Below are 19,090 nucleotides of genomic sequence, written 5' to 3' on the forward strand. Positions count from 1 at the left end.
CAGGTTTATTTAATACATTTTGACCTGTGGTGTGACCCTTTGTTCTTTTACTTGTAAATTGTGTCTGATATTACCTCTCTCACTAATACCTGAAGAAAGAGTGAGGCTCCAAAAGCTTGTGTTATCAAATAAACCTGTTAGACTAGAGCCTGGTGTTGTGTGATTTCTGACTGTCAACGTTCTAGTCGCGGCTTCATCCTTGTATATCTTTTCTGCGCCCTTTCAAGTTTAACAACACCTTTCTAATAGCAGGGAGATCAAAATTGTACACAGTATTCCAAATGTGGCCTCACCAATGTCCCGTACAGTCGCAACACGACATCTCATCTCCATACTCAATGATCTGATCAATGAAGGCAAATGTGCCAAACACTTTCTTCATTACCCTGTCTACCTATGACTACACTTTCAAGGAACTACGCTCCTGCTCTTTGTCTCTTTGTTCAGCAACACTCCTCAAGACCCTACCATTAACTGTATAAGACCTGCGCTGGCTTGCTTTACCAAAATGTAACAGCTTACATATATCTAAATTAAATTCCAGTCCGAAAACACCCTTTGACCAGCATTCTTGGCCTCCTGCCACTATTTTTTTGAGTTGAGCAGATTTTCAAAGAGAAGGTAGTGAAGGGTTATTGGAGTCAGATAGAAATGTGAAGTTGAGACCACAACCAGACTGCAAATGAACCTCCTGACAGGACGCATGACACAAAACATTCAGATTGCCCAGCACAAACCTCAGCCAGAAAAGATCAGCCTGAGCTTCCAGCACTTCAAAACCTCAGATTCTTTCAGAATCACTAGAACTAAATCGAGGCTTGGAAAATGCTGCTAGCTCAGAGGTGGACTTTCACCTGACAAGTTAATAATAAATCGTCATGGTGAAAGAAGAATGGTCACATGATTGGATTGCTGATCATCTGCCTCCCATCTTGTTTAAAGCAATACCCCCATCTCTCACTGACCTTCACCTCAGTGACTGCTTGCAGCCTGTCTGACAGGTTCCCAATTCTTACAGGTTTAATTATATGACCTCCTGCCACACATTCACACCATATTCCCCACAGTGGATGCCCAATATTTTCATCCACACACCTCTTTGTCTTCCTACATTGCGTGGAAGACCAACAGACTTCTCAATACTGGGCAGGATGATTGCTGACTGTCAGTCAAAAGGTAATTTTTCACTCGCCTCAATATTTTTACATGATAAATGCATGCGTTCCAATGAAAATAAAACCAAGATACAAATTTTTTTTAACTGCTGTATGACATTTCTCCAGGATTTTGCTCTCTGTAGCATCTCACAGTATAATACAGAATACTGAATTGTGGGCAAATCCTCTGTGTGCGTCACAGGATAAAATTCAGAGCCATTGGCTTTTGTCTCTTATCTCTCAAAAATACATTCACAGTTTCTGACTTTATGTGGCTCAATCTGCAAGGATTGAAGGACAGATTAATTTTTTACTTTACCTCGCCAAGTTGAGACATTCAGAGCAAGAAAGTTGTGGAACTGAGCCTGTCGGATTTGGACTTTGCTTGATTAAATGACATTGCGCAGTTTGCACCCCAGTTCCATGCTTTCAAAAAGGCATTGAATTGGATTCAATGTTGAATGGTCTTTTCGGTTCCAGTAATCCTTCCTCAGAACTGTTCTAAGGAAAGGTCACCAGACCCGAAATGTTAACTCTGTTTTCTCTTCCACAGATGCTGCCAGACCTGCTGAGCTTTTCCAGCAACTTTGTTTTTGTTCCTGATTTACAGCATCCGCAGTTCTTTTGGTTTATTTACCAACATGAAGTCTGGGATGAGGGAATTCAGTAATGTGGAGAAACAGAAGAGCCTGGCATCATTCTCCTTGGACCAAAGAAATTTACTAAAAGACCTTATTCAATTTTCAGAGTTAGGAGGGGTTTTATTCAGGCGAGTAAGGAGATACCGTTTCTTCTGGAAAGTGAGATCATAGGGCAAATATAAACTGGAAAAGAGTTGGAGGAACTGATAAGAATTTTTTTTCATACAGAGGATTGTTAAGACTTGGAGGCAGCACCATGGGTAATATACTGGGACAGAACTAATTATAAAGTTTTGGCAAACAGGTTGGTGTCTGAATCTGGGTTGGACAGCTGCTTCAAGTTGCCAACACAGGCACAAGCTGGATCTAATGACTTCTTCTTGTGTTGTAACATTCTATGATTCAATCATTCTATGAGTCACAATGGGAGTAATTGATAACCTCAATAGGGCTGAAAAGTAACTCACTGAGGACACTAAGAGCAAGACAGGTCAAACATAATGGTAAAGTCACGTGATTTTAACTTTCTAAAAGGTAATTTCAGCAACTTGGTCTTCGGTGACACCAACAGTGATATCAAAAAGCCAAGTCACAACTGCCGTATCATGAGTCAGGACATGTGGTGGGGTGCAATTGGTTCCTCGTTCACCGTCTTCGTTGGAGGCTTGCTGTTCATCCTTTTATACAGAGGCCTGAGAATTTGCTGGGTTCTATTATCTGACTTATCTCATGGAAAAAAGCCAAAGGTAAATTAGGAGACATCTGATTTGTGATTGAAATAATTCCACAGAGGCTGGTATCTGTCATCAAGCCACCTTTTATTTGCACATGAACAGTCCTTGACTTTAGGACTGCTTCATTTAGAGTCAGCTGTTGGAGTGTCAGGATCTCTGACACTCCTCATTTTATGTGCCAGCCAGGACTCCCTAATTGGTTCAGACTGACTGCCCAGCAGGGAACTAAGATTCTATGAGGTCCAGCTGGCTGACCTTTTTCCAATCACTACAGTGATATTTACTCTTTCAAAGAAAAGATAAGCCTTGCACTTGAACAGTACTGCAGCTTCTCAAACTATCTCAGTGGAATTTGTCTTGGACCAATGTGGCAGGTCACACTATAGCTGCATTCCATGTGAAGATGAAGAAGAAGAACAGTATCTAGATCTCAGTGCAGCTGTTAAATATGTGCAAAAGTGGCATTTAGTCTGAAGAAGAATAAGCTCAAGGATTTAGGTATGGAAAATATGATAATAGAAAACACAATAAACATGAACATATTGAGCACAGGTGAACTACACAGGAATCTTAGAGTGTGTGTCCACAGATCTCTGAACGTAGTAGGTCAGATATATTAGGTGCAAAGAAGGAATGTACGATACTGTCCTTGATGAGTGGAGGTTTAGAATTTAAGTATAGAGAGGTTATGCCAGAACTGTGTAAAATGTTCAGTTGAGCTCAGCAGGAGCACACATATGACCATACGACAGGAAGGGTTTGATTGCACTAGAGAGGGCACAGAGGAGATTTATGTCATAGAACAGATGGATTGAGTGATGACATGGAAGGATCTGGTGGAAGTACAGAAGGATTAAATAGGAATACAGAGGACACAGAGGATGGAGCGACAGTACAGAAGGATCTAGAGACAGTACAGAGGGATTGAGGGATAAGGTGGAAGCACAGAGAGATTTGAGGTACAGTACAGAAGGATTAAGGAATGAGGAGAAAGCACAGAGGGATCAAGGATGGCTTTGTGTGAAGACCAAATATGATTTTCAAAGGAAGGAATAAAACCTCAGCAAATCTAACTATCCACAAAATCAGCAGGCATGGAAGCAGAAAAGGCAATTAGTTGGCCAACAGTTTAACAGGATGATAAAGTGTAAGAAGTTGACTACAGGTGAAGTGTAGCTGGTTCTCCAAGACATTTCTCATATATTAAGATGGCCCCAGTATCATGAGTAAACATTACCTCCTCATCCTCCCTCACCCATTCTTCACAGCAATGGAACATAAAATCCAAAAGGCCCAGAAGCAAACTCTGCCATCTTTGTCTTCCTCGGAAGTTCACTCTAAGTCTAAGAGAACTCATGGAGAAATAGGATTCAGGTCTGTCATTTTCTGTCTGATATGATCTGCGCACCCGGGGAAATGAGCTGGGTCCATCCACCTCATAGATAACAGGAGGTAAGAGATGGAGCACTGAAGGACAGTGGAGGAAACAAGTTGTGGCCTGGGAAGACACGTGATGTAGTGACTTCCTGTTTTAGATTGTGGTGCTTTCTACTGGGGTAAAAGCTAAGGTAAGGCAGGAGATTCTCCAGCATCTGCAGTTCCTACTATCTCTGTAAGGCAGAAGACCTTGATTTTGATAAATGAGGACTTCAGGACAGCCCAAAAAGTTTCAACAAGGATGAGTGTTTTTTCCAGAATAGATTACACCCACAAACCTCTGATCAGTGTGGCTGAAACACAGAGAAGTCACAGAATTTATACAGGTTTATAAAATCATGAGGGGCATAAGTGAGGTGAATAGCCAAAGTCTTTTTCCTAGGGTAGAGTAGTCCAAAACTACAGGTCACAGGTTTAAGGTAAGAGGGGAAAGATTTAAAAGGGACCGGAGGGGTAAATTTTTCACACAAAAGGTGGTGGAACAAGCTGCCAGGGGAAGTGGTAGAGATGAGTACAATTACAACATTTAAAAAACATTTGGTGAGGTACATGGATAGGAAGGATTTAGAGAGACAGAGGCAAATGGGACTAGTTCAGTTTATGAAACCTCATTGGCATGGACAGGTTGGGCCGAAGGGACTGATTCCAAGCTATATGACTCTACGACTATAAAAATTGAATGAGATTGTACCCTGAATTACTTCTCCAAGCCATTTAATTAATTTCTCTCTTTCTTTCCCTTTGAACTAGTGGGCAAGAAACAAAGACAAGTACGAAACTCATCAAATCTCTATCAGTGGGAAACACCAGATCAGCAACCTTGTCCTGGAGAAAATAACACAGAAATTGACAACTGAGGTATAGTTTGCCATGACCATTCTTGTGTTGATCAAACATCTTTCACAACCCCAGGATATTCCAAATAGCATTACAGCCAATATACTTCTGAACGACAGCCACGGGTATGATAGCTAATCTGTGCAACATCCCACAAACAATGTGATAATTTACTTTTTTGGCACGTCTTTTGAGGAATAAATATTGACCAGGACAGCAAGGAGAACTTCCCCACTCTTCTCTGAAATAATGTCAGGACATATCTTATATCCAAGTGAGAGGCAATGGGGCCTCACATTAAAAGTCAGCCCTTTCAACTTCTTCAGCAGTGTACTAGAAATGTCAGCCTGGATTATGGGCTCAGGTCCCTGGAATCACAGAATTGATAGGATGCAGAAGGAGGCCATTCAGCCCATTCATCTGCCTAGCTCTTAGAATCAGCTTTCCACTTAGGTGTACCTGCCTTCCCTCTTTAACCCTGCACATTCAAAGAATCGTCTAACTCCCTTTTCACAAGTCTCAGTTGAAACCACCACCACCCTCTCAAGATAATGCATTCCAGAACCTAAATAATTATACAACGAAAAAGCTTTTGCTCACATCACTTTGCTTCTTTTACAAAGAACTTTAAATCTATGCCTTTTCATCCTCGATCCCTTCACGAGTGGGAACATTTTCTCCATATTTTCTCTGTCCAGCCCTCCCATAACTTTGAGCGCTTCATTCAAATCTGCTCTGAGGCTTCTCTTCTTCCCAACTCCCTTTTTCTCCAGTCTGTCTTCATAGATGAAATTCCTCACTTCTGGAACCATTCTTGTAAACCTATTCTGCACTCTTTCCATTGTCGTTACATCCTTCCCTACGTACAGCTCCGAGAACAGGATACAATACTCCATTTGAGATGGTAATAATGTCTTAAACAAGTTAAACATCACTGCCTTGCTCTTGTGCTTTACACCCCGAACAGTAAAAACAGAACAGTCTGCAACTGCTCTCTCTGCCTGTCCAGCTACCTTTCAAGGCCTATGCACAAATACACCCAGGTTCCACTGCTCCTGCACCCCACTTCGAGATGTTTTTATAACATCATTTATTTTATATTGTCTCTCCATGTTCTTCCTCCCCAGATGTACCACTTCACCATTCTCCACATGGAACTGCATCTGCCTATCTGCCTATTCCAACAACATGTTTTTGCTCACTTTGTTCTTCTGAAGTTCTATTCTGTTTTTCTTACAGTTTACAATGCTTTCAAGTATCATTCACACATTTTGAAATTATCACCTGTATACCCACAAGCTCCAGCAAGTCAGTTAGACATGACTTTCCATTAAGAAATCCATGCTGACTCTCCTTAATTAACTGACATTTGTTCATATGACTATAAATTTGGTCCTTCATTACTGTTTCTGTAAGTTTCCTGAAATTAAATACACTACTCAACAATTCAATAGGACTCATGCTGATCCAGCATTCCTCATGCCCACATTCTGCCCCTTCCCCCAACCCTTAATTCCCTGACTGATCAAAAATCTATTCATCTCAGCCTTAAAGATTCACAAGGACTCTGCACCCACAGCTCCCTGTGGCAAGGAGTTCAAACGACTCTCATACCTTAAATTGCCACCCCTTTATTCTGACAGTGTGTTCACTGGCCCAAGACTCTCTCACGAGGGGAAAACATCCTCTTGGCAGTTATCCCATTAAGCCCATTAAGATTCCTATATGTTTCAATGAGATCACCTTTCATTATTTTAAACTCGTGTTGTTTAACTTTTTGCTCACAAGACAATCCTTCTTTGCGATCTTCCTAGTGAACCTTCTCTGAATTGTCTGTAATGAAATTATATCTTTTCTTAAACAAGGGGAGTGGTCTCACCAGCACTTTGTACAGTTGCAGTGAGCCTTCCCTACTCTTATACTCCTAACCCCCTTGAAACAAGGGCTAACATTCCATTAGCATTTCTGATTACTGACTATGCCAGTGTGCTAGCTTTCTGTGTTTTGTGCACAAGTAGCACCTAGTCCCACAAAAGCTGATGTTTCAGGCCTAGACACTTCATCAGAAAAAAATGGACTCTGTTATCTCAGATTCTCCAGCATCTGCAGTTCCCATTATCCTTAGCTCCTAGTCCCTGTGTTTTGCATCTTTGTGCAGGTGTTTTCCATTTGTGTTCAACTGGAGTTAACCACAAAGGTGTTATTTATAATGTTAAACTTCATACTTTGAGGTATGCTACTGCAATGCAAGGATGTTTGTTTTTGTCTTGCTGACAGCATGAATGGCCGATGGAGGCTCTTGGCAATGTCCACTGTCTAGTGGGCAAATTACACTGGCACAAATGTGCCCACTGTATACAGAGATAATAGGAACTGCAGATGCTGGAGAATCTGACATAACAAAGTGTGGAGCTGGATGAACACACCAGGCCAAGCAGCATCTTAGGAGCACAAAAGCTGACGTTTTGGGCCTAGACCCTTCATCAGAAAAGGGGGATGGGGAGAGGGTTCTGAAATAAATAGGGAGAGAGGGGGAGGCGGATCGAAGATGGATAGAGGAGAAGTTAGGTGGACAGCAGGCAGACGAGTTAAAGGGGTGGGGATGGAGCCTGTAGAGGTGAGTGTAGGTGGGGAGGTAGGGAGGGGATAGGTCAGTCTGGGGAGGACGGACAGGTCAAGGGAGCGGGATGAGGTTAGGAGGTAGGAAATGGATGTGCGGCTTGAGGTGGGAGGAGGGGATAGGTGAGAGGAAGAACAGCTTAGGGAGGCAGGGACGAGCTGGGCTGGTTTTGGGATGCAGTGGAGGGAGGGGAGATTTTGAAGCTTGTGAAATCCACATTGATACCGTTGGGCTGCAGCCCAACGGTATCAATGTGGATTTCACAACCTTCAAAATCTCCCAAAATTTCCTACTAACCCCATCCCGCACCCTTGACCTGTTCATCCTTCCCGGACTGACCTATCCCCTCCCTACCTCCCCACCTTCACTTACCTTTACTGGCTCCATCCCTGCCTCTTTAACTTGTCTGTCTCCTCTCCACCTATTTTCTCCTCTATCCATCTTCAGTCCGCCTCCTCCTCTCTCCCTATTTATTTCAGAACCCTCTCTCCATCTCCCTTTTCTGATGAAGGGCCTAGGCCCGAAACGTCAGCTTTTGTCCTCCTGTGATGCTGCTTGGCCTCTGCTGTGTTCATCCAGCTCCACACTTTGTTACCTCTGCCCTCTGTATAAAGTTAGGCCACACTCTTAAACTAAAGAAACAGCTGGACAAAGGATGGGTGAAAAAAGGAAATGGATTGATTTGACAGAGTGAGTGTCTGATCCAGAAATGGACAGAGGGAGAGGGAAGTGGCTGGAGACAAACAGTCAAACATAAATAAATGGACAGAGACCAAATGGGAAAAATGAAGTGAGCGCCAGAGTGAGAGCACAAAGGAGACAGAAACATTGAGAGTGAAACAGACAGTTGGAGAAGGATAAGGTACAAAAAAAACAGTCAGAAAGAGGGACAAACACACAAATATACAAACAGACAAAGAGACTATGACAGAAACAGAAATCCAGGAAGTGAAAGGCTGAGATGGGTGAATTTGAGAATTGTACTTGAGCTGTGTCAAGAGGACACTCTTTTGTATTTAAACGTTGGCAGGAAGGTGCAAAAACAGGTATAAACAGAACTCTTTGTAATGCCACAGGATATGCCATTGAAAATATGGCAACTAATCTGCTCGTACAGAGTTCCTTAACATAGTGAATGAAATGCATGATCTAGACAATTAGTTTGGTGTTGAGTCAGGGTAAAGTATTGTGCTGAGTAAATAATCAGAAAGCAATCCTCATCCTGCAGCTCATTTCCACTTGAATGAACCTCCTATCAGATTGCCAACCACCAAAGACTGCCCTGGAATCTCCAAGAATTAAAAGCTCATCTGCAGAACAATGCAGCAAGTAAAATGCGGAAGAAAAGCCATTGGGCAGTTGAAGACAATGTGTTTGTAAAAGATTGAGAGCACCTGCGATAGTTACAAAAGTTTTGCATGTGTAGGGAGCATAGCTGTTTACCTGAGAGCCAAGAATCAGCCAATCAGTTATAAAATATTCATTTGACTTCTGATTGGCAGTTGGAGGGCGAGGTAGCATAAGAATGGATCTTGAGTGAGCAAAAATGGGAAAGCGGGAGCAGAGAACTTGAAGGAAGGAATTCATGGAGGACATTGGGTTAAGTGGAGTTGCCAAGCCTGGGCTGTCCTTTTTGGGATGTTTCCAACTGTGGTTGGATCATTGTAATGCACCCACCTTCAGGTATTGCTGGAGCACAAGACCTGTAGTTCCTAAACCAAGACAACTTTTCAGACAAATGTTCGGAAATCTACAGCAGTTGCCAATGCCATGAACAATGCTAAGTGTTGCTTTAACTAACTATTGATACTCAATGTGTTTTAGGAAATTGCACGCCTGAATGCCACGGAAACTTCAAAAGTAAGGGACGTCAATCTGATGCACGCAGTCCAGGAATGGGCACAGCGAATGATATCAGCTCAGTCTCTGATTGGCCGAGGGCTTGTGAGTAACAAGAATGAAAAGTTTCACCTGAGACATTTAGACCTAAAATCAGCCTTCAAACAGGACTCTGTAAAAACAGAACTAAGGCGGGGAAAACTACCAGCTGTTTCTGGGACTCTGGGCAAGGAAGCGGAGAACTTTTCTCCCAGATGACTAATGTCAGGATGGTAGTACATGACAAGTCAGAATCCAGAATGAAACCCAACTTGATAGATCTTATATAGAGATAACACAGTGTGAGGCTGGATGAACACAGAAGGCCAAGTAGCATCAGAGGAGCAGGAAAGCTTGACGTTTCGGGTTGGGACCCTTCTTCAGAAATGGGGGAGGGGAAGGGGATTCTGAAATAAATAGGGAGACGGGGGAGGTGGATAGAAGACGGATAAAGGAGAAGATAGGGTGATAGGAGACAGACAGGTCAAAGAGGCCTGTGAAGGTGAATGTAGGTGGGGAGTTAGGGAGGAGATAGGTCAGTCCAGGGCGGACGGACAGGTCGGGGGTGGGGGGGGTGCGCGGGATGAGGTTAGTGGGGAGGGGATGGGGGTGGGGCTTGAGGTGGGAAGAATGGCTAGGGAGGCGGGGACTAGCTGAGCTGGTTTTGGTATGTGGTTGGGGGAGGGGAGATTTTGAAGCTTGTGAAGTCCACATTGATACCCTTGGGCTGCAGGGTTCCCAAGCGAAATATGAGATGCTGTGTCTGCATCTTTTGGGTGGCGTCATTGTGGCAATGCAGGACGCCCAGGATGGGCGTGTCGTCCGAGGAGTGCAGGGGCAGAATTGAAATGGTTCGCGACTGGGAGGTGTAGTTGTTTGTTGCGAACTGAGCACAGGTGTTCCCCAAGCCTCTGTTTGGTTTCCCCGATGTAGAGGAAGCTACAACAGGAACAGCAGATACAGTATATTACATCAAACAGATGTGCAGGTGAGCATCTATTTGATGTGAAAAGTCTTCCTAGGGCCTGGGTTTGGGGTGAGGTATAGGGCCAGGTGTAGCACTTTCTCCGGTTGCAGGGAAAAATGCCGGGGATGGTGGGTCTGGAGGGGAGTGTGGAGCAGACAAGGGAGTCATGGAGAGAGTGGTCCCTCTGGAAAGCAGATAAGGGTGGGGAGGGAAAAATGTCTTTGGTAATGGGGTCAGATTGCAGACGGTGGAAATGTTGGAAGATGATGCGTTGGATTTGGAGATTGGTGGGGTGGTACGTGAGGACGAGAGGGATTCTGTTCTGTTTATTATTGCGGATCGGGAGTGTGAGGGATGAGTTGCGGGAAATGCGGGAGACACGGTCCAGGGCATTTTTGATCACTGTGGAGGGGAAGTGAGGTTTTTGGTAAAAGAGGACATCTGGGACGTTCGGGAGTGGAATGCCTCATCTCGGGAGCAGATGCGTCAGAGGCAAAGGAATTGGGAATAGGGGATGGCATTTTTACAGGAAGGTGTGAGAGGAGGAATATTCTAGGTAGTTGTGGGAGTCGGTAGGCTTAAAATGGATATCAGTTTCCAGGTGGATGCCAGAGATGGAGACAGGGGGGTCCAGGAAGGAGAGAGAGGCATCAGAGATGGTCCAAGTAAACTTAAGGTTGGGGTGGCAGGTGTTAGTGAAGTGGATGAACTGTTCGGCTCCTCGTGGGAACACGAGGCAGCGCCAATACAACCATCAATGTAACAGAGGAAGAGATGGGGGATAGAGCCAGTGTAGGTACAGAAGAGAGATTGTTCCACGTACCCTACAAAGAGGCAGATATAGCTTGGGCCCATGCGGGCACCCATGGCCACCCACTTTGTCTGTAAGAAGTGGGAGGAATTAAAGGAGAAGTTGTTGAGAGTGAGGACAAATTCAGATAAGCAGATGAGAATGTCAGTGGAGGAGGACTGGTCGGGTCTGCAGAACAGGAAGAAGCGGAGGGCTTTTAGGCCATCAGCATGGGGAATGCAGGTGTATAGGGACTGGACATCCATGGTGAAAATGAGGTGTTGCGAACTGGGAAATTGCAAGTTATGGAGGAGGTGGAGACCATGGGTGGTGTCATGGACGTAGGTAGGGAGTTCCTGGACCAAGGGGGAGAAAATAGAATCCAGATAGGGGCAGGCGGGTTTGTGGATTTTGGGAAGGAGATAGAGGCGGGCGGTGTGGGGCTGGGGAACAATGAGGTTGGAGGCTGTGGGTGGGAGGTCACCTGAGGTGATGAGGTTATGGATGGTTTGGGAGATGATGGTTTGGTCCTCAGGGGTGGGGTCATGATCCAGGAGGCGGTAGGAGGAGGTCAGAGAGTTGGTGTCTGGCCTCAGTAATGTAGAGGTCAGTGTGCCATACTACAACTGCACTTCCCTTGTCCACGGGTTAGTAGATAGATAGATCATATATTTAATATATGTGCAGTTGGCTACCATAGTGGCTCGCCACTGAAACGTATTCATACAATGCCGCTAATGTCCTTTAAGAACATCACACGAGCTTACGACACAAAATATAAAAAGATATTGCAGCATAGCAGCAATTCAAGGTTTGAATGTCTCCCAACAATATCTTACATAGATACTGAAATCTCAGGGAAATATCAACATTTTCTCATCTCTTTAATTAATTACTTACATGATTCTGCCCAGTATTCCTTCTGGGATGGGTGGCATGGTTTTTCTGATTTCTTTCCAATTCTCATTGTTCGACTGTTGATCTAAACTTCTTCTCAATTCTAAAAACTGAAGACATCTTTACAAACTGTATAGGAGGGCCAAAGAACTATAGGATAACGAATGATATTCGACAGCTACATGGGAAAATAGATTGTACAGGATGAGAAAATAGGCTGGGAAAGTTTAGAATGACACTTAACAAGCTGCATGACTTTGAATGAGTCCTGTGAACATTCCTTTATGAGCCAAAGATAACACCTGCAGCTTCTTTTCCCATCCCATGTTTTCTGTACCAGCAGCCAGCAGTTTTGTCTTTCTGTTTCCGCTTTCTTTGTGCTGGCTGTTTGTTGCACTGTATAAGAGAGAGGGAGAGTTTCGTTTCAAATTACAAGACTTCATCTTGGCTCAGAATCGTGAACAAACCTCAAGCTCCAGCCAGTCATCAATCGAGGGGCCCCCAAGGGGCAGAAGGGCTTGAGACTTATTGCTTTTTCTCTTTTCACTTCCATTTATTATTACCACTATAATCATTTATTATTACTTAATAAACATCTTTATTTAAGCAAATTGCTGTTAGATAAACCTTCTGTTAATTATATTTACCTGAATCTGAAAAGAACCACTTGGATACACGCTGCGATCCAAGACACAAGCTCTCACAGATTGAATAACTTTCTGACCTTTTCAAAATAAATTACCTTGAAACAAAAATTCATCTGCCTCTATTTTAAAAACTGAATTCCAAAATTAATCATTACATATTATACATATTTATCACACTAACCATCAACTACCTGAACATATAATTCAATCTGACTGGATGCAATGTGCTAGCTGGTCAAATGTCACACTAATTGAGCTTCAAAAGAACTGCAAATGCTCCAGGGTAGAGGTTTATGAGACTGGGAAATATATGTGGGATGGGGAGATTATGTTTGAGATGGGGAGAATGGGTAGGCCATGAGAGTGAGAGTGTTGGACAGATACAGTGCATAAGGAATGGTGAGTTTGGGTATAGGTTGGTGAGAGTGGGTGTGGAATGGGGAGAATGAGAGGGGGACAGGTAGAGTAGGTGAGGGGTGGGGAGATAGAGTGAGTGTGGGTAAATTCCAGCTTTGCTCCAGCAAAGGCTGTACAGTCTGATAGTGGAACAAGCGTACATCTCCATCAAATTTCTATCACAAATTATCCCTCCAATTACATGGAAATGGGCCACAAGAAGAGTTCACAGTTATTCTTGCATTAAAGTATTGTGACTCATATCTCTTTGACAGGTAATGATGGTGTTCTTACTGAGCTTTGGTTCCCTTTTCATCTACTTCGTGACATCAATAGAGTAAGTATTGGTTTGGAGAAGAAACTGAGAGCATGCTGTTGATGCTTGCTGGATTTCCTTATGAAAAGGCTGGAAGACTTGGTACCCATTTTAAACAGGGCAATGCCTATTTCTCCTGTTTATTTGCTTACTACAATCTGCGTGATACTATCGCAGGTTTGCTCAAGCCCCTGTCTTTGTACAATTGCCTCCCACATCGCTTTGTGAGGAGTGGTCTCACATACAAATGCAAACTCATACATGGTTCAACAGGACATCTCCTTAAATTGGACAGAGCTACTAGCTGGATGAAGGCTGCAGTGTCTCGTCAAAATGCCCAAAAGTTGTCAATCTCTGTTCAAATGGAATGATGTGGTACAAACCTCTGCCATTCATGGCATCCTAGCAAAGGCTTCTTCGCCCACTACTGATTTGAGTGCCTTGTGTCAGTCAAAGAGTCATCCTTATTTGACATTATTTCACATGAATTTGGTTTTTTTATGGCTTGTTTGTTTCTGCTGTTTTGTTATTTTCGGTTTTACATTTTCATTAATTAATGGGATATGGCTGTAGCTAGCTCAGGCAGCAACTATTATGCCCACGTCCAATGTAAAGAGTTGAATACATTGCTGAGTATCTGGAGACACATGTACGCCAGGCCAGGTAATAATAATCCTTCCCTAAAAAATGTTAATGAACCAGACACGCTTTTACAACAACTGACAGTGGTTGCAGGGTCACTATTAGACATGCTTTTAATTCCAGATTTTTATTGAATTCAAATTCCACCAGTGGCATAATGCAGTTCAAATTCATGTCCCTAGAACATGAAACAAACACAAAGAATGCTGGAAAATCTCAGCTGGACTGGCAGCATTGGTGAAGAGAGAGTTAATGTTCCCAGTCTGATTTGGCTCTTCTTCCAAACAGACATATTGGACTGATTGAAAGTATTACGTTCTGTTTCTCTCTCACAACAGGTGCTGCCAGACGTACTGGGATTCTCCAGAATTCTCTGTGTTTGATTCTGATTTCCAGTGTCTGCAGTAATTTGCTTTTATTCCCCAGAACATTAGTTTGGATCTCTGAAATAACTGCGTGGAAGCCAGTATCCCATCACCAAGCCACCCTTTATTTCCTTGTGAGCAGTAAACTGGCTGAGGTCAGCCAGCTCAGTGTCAGGTTCTGGAACTGCGGAGATTCTAAATTTTCTGTTAAAATTAGTCAGTTCCTGATTCCCTCGCATCTCAGTTCTAAAGGGTCGGCCCTACCATCTGAGGATGTGCCCTTGGATCCTAGTCCCTCCTACGAGTGGAAACATCTTATCCTCGTTCACTCTATCCAGGCCTCTCAGTATTCTGTAAGCTTCAATGCAATCGACCCTCATCTTCTGAACCTGAGTATAGACCGACATTCCACCACCGCTCCTCATATGACAAGTCCTTCATCCCTGGGTTCATTCTTGTAGGCCTCCTCTGGACCCTCTCCAATGCCAGTACATCCTTCCTTAGATATGGGGCCCAAAATTGCTTACAATGTTCAAAATGAGGTCTTATACAGCCTTTGCAGGACATCCTCGCTCTTGTATTGCAGCCCTCTGGAAATGAATGCTAACATTGCATTTGCCTTCCTAACTGCCAGCTGAACCTGCATGTTAACCCTAAGGGGATGCTGAACTAGGACTCTCAAATCCTGTTGTACGTCAAATTTCCAAAGCTTTTCCCCATTTAGAAAATAGTCTACTCCTCTATCCCTCCTGCCACACTTTGCCACATTATATTCCATCTGCCATTTCTTTGCCCACTCTCCTAGCCTGTCCTTCTGCAGCCTCCCCACTTCCTCAACACTACCTGTTCCTCTACCTATCTTTGAGTCATCTGTAAACATAGTGACAATGCCCTCAGTTCCTTTGTCCAGATCTTTAATGTATAGCACTAACAGCTGTGGTCCCAACACAGATCCCTGCTGAATTTTACCAAATCATCGTTGCTATCCTGAAGACTTATCTCTACTCTGCCAGTCAGTCAGTACCTTGCCCCTAATACCATGGGCTCTAACCTTACATAGCAGCCTCCTGTGTGGATGTCAAAGGCCTTCTGCAGACCCAAATCAATCACATCCTCCGGCTGTCCTTTCTCTAACTTGCTCATTACCTCCTGAAAGAATTTTAGCAGATTTTTCCAACATGCCTTTCACTTGTCAAAGCCATGCTGACTCAGCCCTATTTTACCACGCACTTTCAAGTACTCTGCAATCTCATGATTAATAATGGATTCTAAAATCTTACCAGTGATTGAGGTCACACTATAGTTTCCTTTCATCTGACTCCCTCCCTTCTTAAACAGGTGTTTTACATTAACCATTTTCCAGTCTTCTGGACTCTCCCTGAAAGGTTACCACTAATGCCTCTACAATCTCCTTCAGAACCTCCGGGTGTAGTTCATCTGGTCTGGTGAATTATCCATCTTCAGACCCATCAGTTTCCCCAGCACTTTCTCCTTAGTAATGGCCACTACATTCGTTCTGTCCCCTAACTTTTGATGTTCTGGTATGCTGGTGGTGTCTTCCATGCTGAAACCTGATGTAAAGTACCTATTTGGTTCTTCGTTCACCATCTCTACTTGTTCAGCCTCATTTTCCAGTGGTCCAATGTCCACTCTCTTGCTCTCTCTTAGTATTTAGAAAATTCTTACAATTCTTTTTTGATTAGATTAGATTAGATTCCCTACAGTGTGGAAACAGGTCCTTTGGCCCAACAAGTCCACACCGCCCCTTGAAACATCCCACCCAGACCCATCCCCCTATAACCCACACATCCCTGAACACTACGGGCAATTTAGCATGGCCAATCCACCTAGCCTGCACATCTTTGGACTGTGGAAGGAAACCGGAGCACCCGGAGGAAACCCATGCAGACACAGGGAGAATGTACAAACTCCACACAGACAGTCGCCCGAGGCTGGGATTGAACCCGGGTCCCTGGCGCTGTGAGGCTGCAGTGCTAACCACGGAGCCACCATGCCTCTTCTTTCATATTTTGCTAGTTACCCTCATATTTCACCTTCTCCTCTCTATTGCTTTTTCAGTTATCCTCTGCTGATTTTTAAAGGCTTTCCAATCCTCTGGATTCCAACTCATCCTCACCATATAGCACACTTTTTTTTTACTTTTATCCTGCCACTGTCACCCCTTGTCAGCCATGGTTGCCTTATCCTCCCCTTAGTAGAACTCAGAAAACTCATAGCTGCTTTGAAAGGCAAAAAGAAATGAATGGAAGAGAGTTTTTACGTTTCAGCATAGCAAATCTCTCCCAGTATGAGTAAGAAGCAGAGGTGTTGCTTGTAATAGCAGCTAGCTTTGATGAAGATATGGATATACCATAAGTAATTCTTATACAAGAAGTACCTTAGGATTAAACATCAATGACTTGGGATAGTCGGATATTCCACAAGAGTTAGCAAAAATCTGCCATTTTTAAAGAATTATTGTAGGTCTTTTCCATGAAATGAAATGAGTTCTACACCTCAATGGTACATTGAGCACTGTTTAAATTGAAAGTGACATACATCACCTCCTGAGTATAGATATAGATTATGCAATAATAAGTACACTATATCTGTCGTATTCAGTGATTTTTTTTTTAATTAGGAGGGCACAGGACTGTATTCAACTTGAATACCGGTTACCCAGCAAGGAAATATCTGAAAGAATCTAATTCAGATTTTCCTATGGGAATTCCAATGGTAATCTACAATTCACTTCAAATAGTTTCACTCAGGGATGAAAGCACAATGTAAAATGAGGACTACTGTGTTTATATGGAGTTACCAGCCTGAAGCTCACCTGCTGGGTGTGGATAGCCAGCACTGCAGCCCAGAAATGATGGCAGCCAAACATCTACATTTAAATGGGCTCCAATACGCTTCGAGCACTTGAGGTGATTTTGCAATTAGTCTGCTGGAAGAAATTGCAGACGGACCAGGATAGGAAGCAACCAGTTTAAGAATGTGAACAGTTTGTGAAAGTAAGAAATAGGTCTTGTGCTCAAACACACCTGATTCTTTAGGCAATTTTGCACCTTACTGAACATGAAACCCTTGTTCCCAGGTATGCAGCTTGTATATTCCAAGGTCAAAGTTTAGTGCCCTGTTCACTCTTCTGGATCATCACTGTCCTGGCCAATGAGGATTTGCCACATGAATCACTTTCCTAAATGTGCTTCGCTTTGGCGAGTCAATGTTTATAAGCAAAAGAGGCATTTCATTTCAGTTCCGAGGAAAAGTCACTGGACCCAAAGTCTGATTTCTCTCCACAGATGCTGCCAGGTCTAATGGCCTTTACCAGCAATTTCAGTTTTTATTTCACCCACTCAAGTCTCCAGTCCTAGCTAGTACCCTGCAAAAACTGCCAATAGCCAAAGCCAACTGGCTATTTCTACTCTGAAATTTTTATAATATTCCAAGTGATCTCACAGTAAGGTCATCTCAAATTCTCCTTCCGCCTTTCAAGAAACTATTAAAATCATTTATCTCACAGCAAGAAGTCGGAACTTTCCATTTCGGTGAATGCTTGGTTTAGACCAAAGAGTTAAGTGAGGTTGTGAAGAGAGAAATTTTGAAGCAGATCTTTGATTTGATGAATTGAACATGCTGTTCCCTTTCTGCAGGAGTAATGAAAGCACACAAGTGGTTCTGGATACCCTACAGATGGTTGATCAATGCTTTAATGCATTCTTTTTATTTTACTTTGGACTGCGTGTAAGTAATTTTCTGTCATTTGCGTCTCGGTGGAAATCAGTCTCATTTCATTGCGCTCTCACCTCTGAAAAGAAAGACTCACATTTCTACAGCACCTTTCTCAACGTCAGGACATCCCAAATTGCTTCACAGCAATGAAGCACACTTGGAAATACTGTCAGTGTTGTGGTTGCCAGCTTGCATATCGCAAAGTCCCACAATCAAAAATCTGGTTACATGCTTTTGTGGTATTGGTGAAGGGTTAAATATTGGCCAAAGCAACAGGGAGAGCTTACCTGCTCTTTTGAAAACAATGCCATGGAGCCTTTTGTGTCTGGTAAGACAGCAGATACAGCTGCTGCTAAATGCCTCATCTGAAAGGCAGTATCTCTGGTAGTGCAGCATTCATTCAACACTATACTGCGGAGGGGCAACTTTCATTGGGTACCCTGCATTACCCACTGAGTCAAAGCTCGTACACATCACAAAATCCCACTCTGAGTCTTGCGCACAAAGTTGAGGTTAACATTCCCAGCCCACCAATTCTTCCAATATGTGCATTTTTTTACAAATTCATTCATGTGGTGTGAGTAACACGGAACAGGTCAGCATTTATTGCCATCTCTATCTGCCCCCGAGAAGGTGGTGGTGAGCTGCCTTCTTGACAGCTGAGTTCCATCTGATGTACGTTAGGGAGAGAGTTCCAAAAGTTTGACCCAGCAACACTGAAGGAATGGCGATATACTTTCAAGTCAGGATTTTGAGTGGCTTGGAGGGGAATCTATTAGGGCTGGTGTTTCCAAGTATCTGCTACCCTTGTCCTTCTGGATAGAGGTGGTTGAGGGTTTTGAAGGAGCTGTCTAAGGAGCATCAGTGTGTCTTGTAGAAGGTACACACTGCTGCTACTGAGCATCAGTAATAGAGGGAATAACTGCTAGTGGATATGGTACCGATCAAGCTAACTACATTGTTTGGGTATGTCAAGCTCCTTGAACTGCACCAGTCCAGGAAAGTGAGGAATATTCCATCACATCCTA

The 19,090-nt window shown here is 43.4% G+C and overlaps 2 protein-coding genes across 7 annotated transcripts in view; one reads left to right on the top strand and one right to left on the bottom strand.

The window, feature by feature from the left end:
• aspdh (aspartate dehydrogenase domain containing) overlaps positions 1-19,090 on the bottom strand; it is a 98,754-nt gene that overhangs the window by 37,486 nt on the left and 42,178 nt on the right. For 2 of the 6 annotated variants that reach the window (XM_048522974.2, XM_048522969.2), the window contains exon 1: positions 738-817. The exons of 2 other annotated variants lie outside the window; for them this stretch is intronic. The gene's annotated coding sequence lies outside the window, so the exon portion shown is untranslated. Of the gene's footprint in view, positions 1-737; positions 818-1,476; positions 1,524-11,961; positions 12,315-19,090 lie in introns of those variants that run through there. 2 more of the 6 variants (XM_048522970.2, XM_059641075.1) reach the window with 2 other exon arrangements.
• Positions 995-19,090, top strand: part of LOC125447947 (calcium-activated potassium channel subunit alpha-1-like) — a 121,414-nt gene continuing 103,318 nt past the window's right edge. Inside the window, exons 1-5 of the mRNA XM_059641092.1 lie at positions 995-1,176; positions 4,720-4,827; positions 9,251-9,370; positions 13,277-13,338; positions 17,984-18,074. Of these exons, the coding sequence (XP_059497075.1) occupies positions 9,305-9,370; positions 13,277-13,338; positions 17,984-18,074 (219 nt within the window). The 5' untranslated portion in view covers positions 995-1,176; positions 4,720-4,827; positions 9,251-9,304. The remainder of the gene's footprint in view (positions 1,177-4,719; positions 4,828-9,250; positions 9,371-13,276; positions 13,339-17,983; positions 18,075-19,090) is intronic.

The sequence above is a fragment of the Stegostoma tigrinum genome, chromosome 40 (assembly GCF_030684315.1).
Source record: "Stegostoma tigrinum isolate sSteTig4 chromosome 40, sSteTig4.hap1, whole genome shotgun sequence".
Lineage (NCBI taxonomy): Eukaryota > Metazoa > Chordata > Chondrichthyes > Orectolobiformes > Stegostomatidae > Stegostoma > Stegostoma tigrinum.